The sequence below is a fragment of the Nestor notabilis genome, unplaced genomic scaffold (genome assembly GCF_000696875.1).
Source record: "Nestor notabilis isolate BGI_N333 unplaced genomic scaffold, ASM69687v1 scaffold11828, whole genome shotgun sequence".
Lineage (NCBI taxonomy): Eukaryota > Metazoa > Chordata > Aves > Psittaciformes > Psittacidae > Nestor > Nestor notabilis.
Genome location: NW_009941529.1, coordinates 73,717 through 83,291, shown reverse-complemented (window position 1 = coordinate 83,291; position 9,575 = coordinate 73,717). Strand labels below are relative to the sequence as shown.

General features: G+C 42.6%; 1 protein-coding gene across 1 annotated transcript in view; it reads left to right on the top strand.

Annotated features, from left to right (window-relative positions):
• Positions 1-9,575, top strand: part of COL17A1 (collagen, type XVII, alpha 1) — a 34,365-nt gene that overhangs the window by 2,780 nt on the left and 22,010 nt on the right. Inside the window, exons 3-12 of the mRNA XM_010020940.1 lie at positions 869-1,003; positions 1,361-1,408; positions 2,314-2,349; positions 3,952-3,999; positions 4,386-4,529; positions 5,468-5,611; positions 6,371-6,442; positions 7,434-7,505; positions 7,871-7,936; positions 9,172-9,342. Of these exons, the coding sequence (XP_010019242.1) occupies positions 869-1,003; positions 1,361-1,408; positions 2,314-2,349; positions 3,952-3,999; positions 4,386-4,529; positions 5,468-5,611; positions 6,371-6,442; positions 7,434-7,505; positions 7,871-7,936; positions 9,172-9,342 (936 nt within the window). The remainder of the gene's footprint in view (positions 1-868; positions 1,004-1,360; positions 1,409-2,313; positions 2,350-3,951; positions 4,000-4,385; positions 4,530-5,467; positions 5,612-6,370; positions 6,443-7,433; positions 7,506-7,870; positions 7,937-9,171; positions 9,343-9,575) is intronic.

Below are 9,575 nucleotides of genomic sequence, written 5' to 3'. Positions count from 1 at the left end.
CCTGCTGAATTAAGTGGAAAAGTTACAGAACAACACAGGTCCTTTAGAGGGGAAAGCTGGCAAGAAAACACTGTTGAGATCACAAGGGCATGCTCTTTTTGCAGGGATGGGTAAACAATATCCAGTCTGATCCTGCTGATCAGTGTGGATATGGTGCACTTTATTACACGGCCCCATTTTGCTGCTCTCTGATCATACACCAGAATTTGATTTCATAGGAGAGTATGTACACATTAGTTATGTCTGCTTGATTCTTTCTCCACATCACTGATGTAAATTAGGAGGGAAATTCTTTCTTCTGTCTAAATGTAACAGCCACTAATAATCTTCAAAATGCCTTGGGCCTGATGCACACCTCAATCACTTCTCTAGAAAATGAACCGACTAAGGCATGACTAAGTGAGAGTGTGGATAGCTGCTTTGGAAGGGGACTTACCTCTGCTTTCCCTTATGTCATGAACTGCATCCTTCAGCACTTTGAGTTTGGCTTAAAAGTCTCCCAGTTTTTGTGGCCTGTGTCATATAACACTTGAGTTTACAGGTAGATCTGTATCCAAACCAAAACCAGGCACCATCAAGAGCTGAATACACTCCTGCTCAGAGGAGATGGCTCATTCATCCTGTTAGGCCAAAACCTACTGTCATATATATCATTGACAAGATTTGTTTTGAAACCACAATGATAAACAATACTCCTCTCTGCACTTAATACTGAGGACAGTCAGTTGTTCTTGCCAATCTCTAGTTGTGAGGTGCCAATGCAAATTTGTCCAGCTCAGAAAACAGCAACTTAAAGCACCCAGGGCATGGAGACTGTACATCCAGACCATGTGTTCAATTTGCTGAGGGTATTTTGTTTTACCTGTAGGTGGAAGTGGTAGGTTGAATTCAACATCATCTTCTGGCTACAGACAAACCCAGTCTCCCAGCTCTACTCTCACCAGATCACCTGGCTCAACATTTGAAAGAAAAACCTATGTCAACCGCCATGCAACATACGAAGGTACCACAGAACGTGCCATAGAAAGGAGGCAATGTGTAGTGCACTCTGAGGTTGCATTAATGCAGGATTGTCCCAGTTAGCACAAAGAATACCATTGTGGTTTTGCTAGGGAATAAGCCATCAGGGACATATTTTAATGATTAGCTCATATGGATAGAAATGCTTATTCCTAAAAGGAGTTGTGACATATTTTTGATGAAAGACATTAGCAGTTCTTTCATGTAATCCTGAGCAGCTCTTTTTTTAAATGGAAATGTTTGTTGCCCACTGGGATTAGACAGCTCCAGGAAGACATGTTTTGAAAGCTTTTAATGATCTTGTGCAAAGTATTAATGAACACCTTTCTGTTCTCTGCAGGGAGCTCCAGTGCCAACTCTTCTCCTGAGTTTCCCAGAAAAGAGTTTGGTATGTTCTTTTTAGAGCTGTTCCTCTGAACTGTATGGCAAGGTTATATGAGTTGGTGACTGCAGTGGCTTTTTGCATACCACTGTGTCTTGCTCTACCTATGCTACCTCTGTGTTGAGCAAGTAACTCCTCCATGACTTTTGAGGAGTTGTTTGGGATTTACATTAACAGCTGACAGCAGGATCTCTAGCTGATATACGTTCAAACAGAGGGTACTTGCCGTATATCTGCTACCCTCAGCTGCTTTTGTTATGCTCCCCATATGGCACAGGACGTGGATGGGAGAACATAGACATGGGATGCTTCATAACATTTCCTCCCCTCTACCCTGCCATAGCTGGGAGAACAGCTCCAAACAAGAAAGCCCAGACTCAGGATTTTGAGCATTGCTAGATATGCTTTTTCAGTAGCCCTTTTCTAGAGTTCAGCATATTTATATGGGAAGATAAACTGTCTGTCATCAAGTGATATATTTACAATGACCATTGTCAGCATATGAGCTTCCCCTGTCCAAACTCTGAGCTGCCAATTTTACTCAGAGACAATCTCCTCTCTAGCTCAGAGAGGAGGCAGGGTTTCACAGTGTCCAACCTTAGCTAGCGGGGTAAACGGTTCAATTATCTTCCTTTTGGGCAGTTGAAGTGGGAGATCACCATCCGTGAACATTTATGTGTATAAAAGGAAACAGCAGTTGGTCCAGAAATGCTAAAGGTGCTAGTGATTCTTTAGACATCTTGTAGTCTAAAGGGGGCCTGGTAAAAACTCTGAGGGTTCAATTCCTCCAGCTGTGCCCCAAGTAAAGGTTACTGTCTGAATCTGAGCACTCTGAATAAGATCCATGTGTTCATTTTCTGAGATGTCACTGGCAGTAAACCCTAATATTGCTTTTCTCTTGTTGTTCACAGCATCTGCAGCCACAAGAGGGAGAAGCCAAAGTCGAGGTGAGTGATACTGTTCTCTTAGAAGCCTCCTTTGTTTTCTTCAGTACGATTCAGGGTGTGTGAAACAAACCTGTTCCTTAGCTGAAATCAACCAGGTTAAGTGTAGAGTAGTGAGATGAAGCACATGGATTTACACCACTGCAGATGTGAACTGTTTATTGATAAGCAATTGCTTATACAAGCTCAGTGTAAAGATTGACCCTAGTGAAGGTCGTGGTGGTTTGGACTGTGTCAGAAAAGAAGATCTACTTGGGGAGCTGGACATCTGAGAGCATAGGACATAGTCTTCAATCTTGTCTGTTCACTACCATAACTCAATCCTTCTGCGCTCTGTGACCCACCTGTGACATATTCGTAGTAATTGTGTTCGTGTTCCTCCTAATGTGATCTATCTTACAAACTGTAAGGCCATATTCTGAAATGATCTCATGCTCGTAGTAAGGAGATGGTGAGGAAATGATGGACTTGCTGTGGTCTGTTTAGCCAGCTCAGTGTAAAGATCTGCATTAAGTCATTCAGCTTTTGTAATAATTTATTAGCAGTGCTGGGGAAAGAAGGGCTATATTTATCTGTAAGCATGTAATACTGTTCCCAGTTGCTTGAAGAGGAAACTATAATGTCACTTTATCCAGGTTAATTTTAGCAGAGGATATAAATCAGCATGTGCTCTTGCACACTCCTACTGGAGTGTCAGAGCTACCAATTATTCTACCTCAGATCTTCACAGTCTCCTCTAGCACACTACATACATAAGCTCCCAGCAGAACTAGGCCATACATAATAAAACAGACACCAGAGAATCAGCTCCAGCTTCTCATATTACTTCGGAAAATAATTCCAATCCATCAGCTTCTCCACATGAATGCCAAAGCTAGTGTGTCTTTTATAGTGCATGCACTGTCAGATTTCATCTTGAGGAGCATGTGTCACATGTCCTGGCTGATCAGTTTGCTTATGGGTAGCAAGCTTAAAGGCTTGCCCCAACCAAATTACATTAACTCTATAGTCTCTTGTTCTGGACAGTAAAAGTCAGTCATAAAATTGAATACCTGGTGAGAATGTTTGCTTAAAACTGGCCTGGTTACATTCAGTGAGTCAGAAGAGAAGTCAGCAGGTTGTAACAGACTAAATCATAAAGCCCATTGTAGTGATGACACTGTGAATTTTACCCAAGAAGTAGTGGAGAATTTGTGTATTTACTAAGCTTTCTCTGGCTCTGTAGCTTTTTGTCCATAAAGACGATAATTACAATATTTGTGATGAGTGGGAATGTCAGTGTCATTGAGGATTGCATGATTAGGCCATCTGTATATCTGACAGTATCAATGCTATTGACTTCAACAGAGGCCCTCAATGAGTAAAACTTTCTGGAATTAAAAGTAGCAAAATGTGACTCCAAAACAAAAAGTCACCCAAAGCAATTTACAACCAGTTCACATAAGTGAAGGGCCATAAGTGCAGCTCAGATCAAGCAGCAAGACAGCAAGGTGGAACAAAGACAAGAAGAAGGGAAGAATTCAGTTCAGTCTAAAGACTCATTCCCAGCCCAGGGCACAAGTACATCTCACTCCATATTCATCATCTGCATTTTCCTCTTCCCAGAGAGTGAAATACGAGTCCGACTGCAGAGTGCATCTCCTTCCGGCAGATGTAAGTGCCATGGCTTTTATTCCAGGGGGATCGAGTATAAGACAGAGGGTGTTGCAGCTCTGGGTATGTCTGCAGTGTCTCTGGGGTCCAGTCTTCATGGTGACAGATAGCAACACGTAATTCTTTTTTCCCTGTTAAGAACATTCATTTGTATCCCTTTTCTGAACAAGGAAGCATGCTGTGTGTTAGATGGTAGTCTTGCAAGGATGTAGTTGTCTTAGTCCCAGAAAGAGGCCCCGAAGCTTTGTTGGTAAGTGGAACCCCCAGAAAGTACAACTGCATAGACACTCACAGGTAAATGACGCTGGATGGTTTAGCCAGGGCAAGATTATAGATCAGTGAAACAATGGCTTTGGAGTGATTTGGACACTTGCTTTTCCTGACAGGGACAGAACTGGATGATGTGAAACGTTTGCTGAAAGGAAGTCGATCAGCCAGCTGCAGCCCTACTCGATCACCATCAAGTACACTCCCCATACCGAAAAAGGCTGTGGTGGAGACGAAGATGGTTACTGAGAGCTCTCAATCAGGTACTTGGCAATGCTGGAGCCATTCCAAACATTTGCCATAAGATACCCAGTTGCTAAGAACATCTGAGTAAGAATACATGGTTTGTGACCCAGACAGTGATGGCAATACAGAAAGAGGGTCTGAATGCTGGAGCACTGTCCAGATGTTGCCCTAACAAGAGCCATCTTGGATAACTTTCTAGTTACTTGTCCAGTTTCCATAAAAATAAGCCAGTTCCTGCTGCCACCAGCTTTAATTCAGAGGTGCTTCAGGCAGAGGCAAGAGCAAGTATGTCTTGAAGCGATTTGATCTCTTCGAGCAAGATGGAGATAGCGCTGAAGACAACGTTTGGGTCAGTGTTTGGCCTATTGTGCACGCCACATGGTTCAGAGATCACTAGAACTTGATAATAATACAAGTGGTACTTAAAATACTATAACCAGCTTTTATAAGCCTCACCGCAGAGCCTGAGGCAGTGGTATTCACATTCACTCCATTGTCCTCCACCGGTACCTAAGAACAAGCAGTACCTTTCTTTCTTGTGCATGGTTCAAACCCTGTCTAAAACTGGGAAGTTTAGCCCAATATACTAGTGAAAAGCCACATGTGGGAACCAAAAGTCATACCTTCTATGGCCCAGGATGATTAATTAACAGAATGGTAGGCTGGAGTGTTTTATTCTGGTATCATAGCATCAACAAACAATGAAATCTCACCAAGGTTTTGTGAATGATTATGCTACCAGATCAATTTTTATTCCTTTGGTTAAAATTCAGGTGGGCTGTAATCAGCTGGCATTTGAGATCAGTTATACCATGTTGATCTGGAGTCATTGTGTTGACTCCACAAGGGAAATTGAAATAAGGCAGATGAAGTTATTTGCCATGTAAAGCTGCAATGCATGCTAAGCCATATGCCTGGTCTTATCAAAAACCACTTCTGTTTGGTTTTTATACAGTGTCGGGGACATACGATACAACTGTACTGAATACTGCCGTCCCTGCATATATGTGGTCCTCCACTCTGCCTGCTGGGTCTTCCCTTGGTGGATACCACAACAGCTCTTCCTTGATCAATGCTATATCCCACTCTACAGGATCAGGTATGCTCCCTGGACTGCCAAGGCTTGAAGGACTCCATAATGAAACTGGGTCAACAGCAGTGCTTTTTTTTTGCACAGCAAGAATAACTAAAGTGATGGAAGAATTGAGATGGCAGGGGATATGCTTGGATTTCCTCTGGTTTTCTGTAACTTGCTGCTCTCTGCTTCTACTGTATTTGAAAATCCTTCTTTGTGAGAATCTATTTTCCTTATTGCTTGATCTGTTTCTAAACTTTGATGATAGCTTTGTCAATGAGGTGAGGCTCACATTCCATATCAAAACCAGGTTCAGACTCTAGTTAACATGGAATTATCCTGGCCCATTGTAAAAACAACTGGGTCTAACTCTTCAGTTCTCATATATTAAAGATGTAATCTTGGATCTAATATAATAAGTGTTGAGTGTGCTTATACCTAGTAAGACCCAGTTCTGAATGCCAGGAATGCTGCATTTCCCGGCTGCAGAGAAAAAACACAGGAAGCTTTATGACAGCATACTGTTAAAAGCTTTTCTTTCTCACACTATCACATGATTGCAACTTGTCTGATGGAGGATTTTCTCCCCTTTGTCAGTTTAGCAACAGAGTGGTTTGGTGTCACAACTGTCAAGATTTTTCCTCTCTGCTATTATTGTGCATTTTCATTAACTGCATTTCTAAGTGACCCTGACTCTTCATTTCTGTGACTGTGCCACTGACCTTTGAGTGCTGGATTTCTGAATCCAGAGAAGTAACAACATTTCACTTCCTCTTTTTGCAGTTTTTGGTGTCCCAAATAACCTGGCTCCCAGCAGTCATACTCTGAATGCAGGCCTGAGCACTTCCTCTACAGGTCAGATTTTTGCTTTCTTCCCTTCAGCACCACAGTCCTGGCAGACATGTACAATGAAATAATATCTGTATCACTCTGCTTCTCTTCTGTTCCTTGTATCAGTGTCAGCAGCTTATCTGTGTACCCCAGTTATGCATTTACAGTGGATTTATTCAGAGTCAGCCCTCTATAGCTGGTGTTAGCTCCTGACTATTTTTGCCTGGGAGACACGGAACACTAGAGATTTTCCAAGGAGAATAATTTGTCTTTTGAAAGACACCTATTGGGGCAGCCTGTTTCTTCCATAGAACAACTCAGCATAATGCCTTAAAAAATAGACTTGTGTCCCAATCTATAAAGGCCACTCTGTCAGTTTTCTCTGAAATTTCCCTTTCCTTCACCTGGCTCATGGCTTCTGGCAGACTCTCTTCAATGTCACTAAGCCAGTTCTCTTCCATTCAGTCACACACGTGTCTACACAGCACAGGGCCATCATGCAAGTTCTCTGACTAGGCCTGCAAAGAGAGCAGGGTGTATGAGAGCAGCCTGTGCACTGTACGCACTGGTTCTGGAACCAAAGGTGTCACCTTCCAAGCTGTTTGCTTCTCTATGGGCAGTACTTGGGCAGTATATCCTGTGTACAGTTAGATCCTTAAATCTCCCATAGTCAGTCCAAGCCAGTTTTCTGAATTTACTTTTCTGCCAAGTGCCCTACCTGCAGAAATGACCATGTGAGTGGCCTCACAGTCTAACTTGAGACCATGTTTTAAAATGGTCATCATTATTGTCCTGAGCCAGCAATAACTCACACAGCAAAATGATCTAAGGAGAAAACCGTTTGTAAGGAAGATCTTTGAACAGAAATGCTTAGGCCTGTGATGCCACCAGCTGGGTGGTGGGATTTCTTCAAACCATTTGTCATTATTTTCATTGTTTTAGTTTTGTTTTTAGCTGGAATATCACCTGCACTGCAGGACTCCTATAACCCCTGTGGCAATGTTTTTCTTTGCAGTGTTTGGAGTTCAAAACAACCTGTCTCCAAGCTCTTCAACCCTGCCCCAGAATGCTACTGCAGCCTCTGCAGGTCAGTACAATTTAAGCCTAGAAAAAGCATGAGGGTCACCAATGTCTGCTGCCTTCTCCCACCTTTTCTATAGTGACTAGAAAGTTCATATTGACAGAGGCTCCTCATTAACATCATCTTTTGTGGCACAGCATCATATGAGGGGATATTGAGGAACATTTCCTCTGCTTTGCATGGACAAGAACAGCTCCCAGTGCCTATGTAAGCACTAGAGATTTGCTGCTGGGGAAGTCCTTGCTTGTTTGAATTATCCGAAGTACCTTGAATGAGAAAAGACTTTTGAAATGATGTGCATACCAGGGTTGGTGTGTGTGTAGATACCTTGTCATCCTTCATCTCTTCATTCCCAAATTTCTTCATTGCAGCATATGGGATGAAGAACACTTCACAGAGCAATACCATGGCAAGTACTGGTGTGTCTGCCACAGCAGGTCAGTGTGTCATTTGCAGTTGTGTAGGCATGGCCTTGACAAGCATATCATCATAAAAACGAGTTAGAGATTCATCCGACTGAGTGACACTAGCACCTGCTCCTCAGGAGCACAACTTGTCACTAGCCAGGTCTCCTACCAGTAACTTTCTGAATAGAAAGCAAATGAGCTAGAAGCTAAAAATGGGCACATGAGCTGGTCTGATTCAGTTCTCTCCCACTCTGTGGTAACTTGGATGATTTAATTGCAGCTATTTCTGCTCAACCAGCAAGTAACTGGATAGAAGATCACATGTGTGAAATTGTGCTTCATTTGAAGCCAAAACGTTTGTAAGGTTGCTCTTAAACATCATTTTGCAGTTATCAGCCTCAACCATGCAAAAGCCAAGAAATTGACTTACACATGATCAGATTATTTGTTTTTAAATGAGAGAAGATGAGTTCTTTCTCCTGGCCTGTAGTCTTGAATGGTTGGGATTAATCTTTTCCAGCTTTTTTCAACTGAGAGCTTTAAATTAGGGGTTGGGTTTTTTTGTATGCGTGGAACAGAAGCCGAATTTCTTTTGTAATCCAAGGACTTCCAAAGATGAGGTTTAAAAATAGATGTAAATACCACAGAAGTTATGATACCATTATGGTTATCTTGATTTTCAATGTGTCAATTTGTGTGCATATGCCATTCAAAGCATACTTGGTACTTTCTGATTGCAGAAGGGCAACCACACCAATGCTTTTGAGCCTTGCTTGGCCTGTGCCAAACCTCAGCAAGCTACAATTCAGTGCTTCATAACCATGCGCAGCTCCCAAGAATATGGAAAGTGCTTTGTGCTTGACAGAGTAGGTCTGCTAAAGCTGCTCCTCAGCTTGACCTGTGCTGGCTCTGATGGCCCTTGAATGTCTGTCAGACTGAGTTTCTATGATTCTATAGTAAGTGTGTTTGAGAAGAGGTCATTGATCAAATAATTTCTTTATGTGATTGAATTCCAGATGCTCTCCATTTCTGGTTGCAGTTGCTTCCCTGCTAGTGAAATACACATCTCTAAAGAAATCTAATGACACACCTAGGTCTCCTCTTAGCTTCACTGACCAGTGTGTCTCTTACTCAGTGCTTATAGTAGTGGCAACTCCAATCACAATGGGACTACCTATTTTAATGAACAAAAGGGTTGTGGCTTGTAATAATGACTCAGTGGCCCACACTCATCTTCTCTTTCCCATTCATTACCAATATCCCAGGGGGAACTGTTTTGAGCTCCCAGGGAGAAGACATTCTGCGCAAAGACTGCAAGTTCCTGCTGCTGGAGAAGGAGAATGCCCCAGCATCACCCAAGAAGGAGGTGGAGCGCTTGATCATGAACAAGGACAGTGGCAAAGTCTTTAGTGCCTCTACCACTGGGTTTAGTGGAGGTAACTTCTCTTCTTCGGGACATGGGGGTATGCTAGGGCAGAGAAATGGGGGATTTCAGAGTTCAGGACACCTGACTCAAATCTCTGCAAGCCAAACAAGAAGCTGTGACAGGCAGTTAGCCTTTGACCATGGCAGCTGCTATCTAGATCTAGCTTTTGCATTTGAAGCTCCAGATTGTGCCTTGGAATATTTCACAAAGCTCAGGAGCTTTGAAAGCAAAAAAACAGGCAGA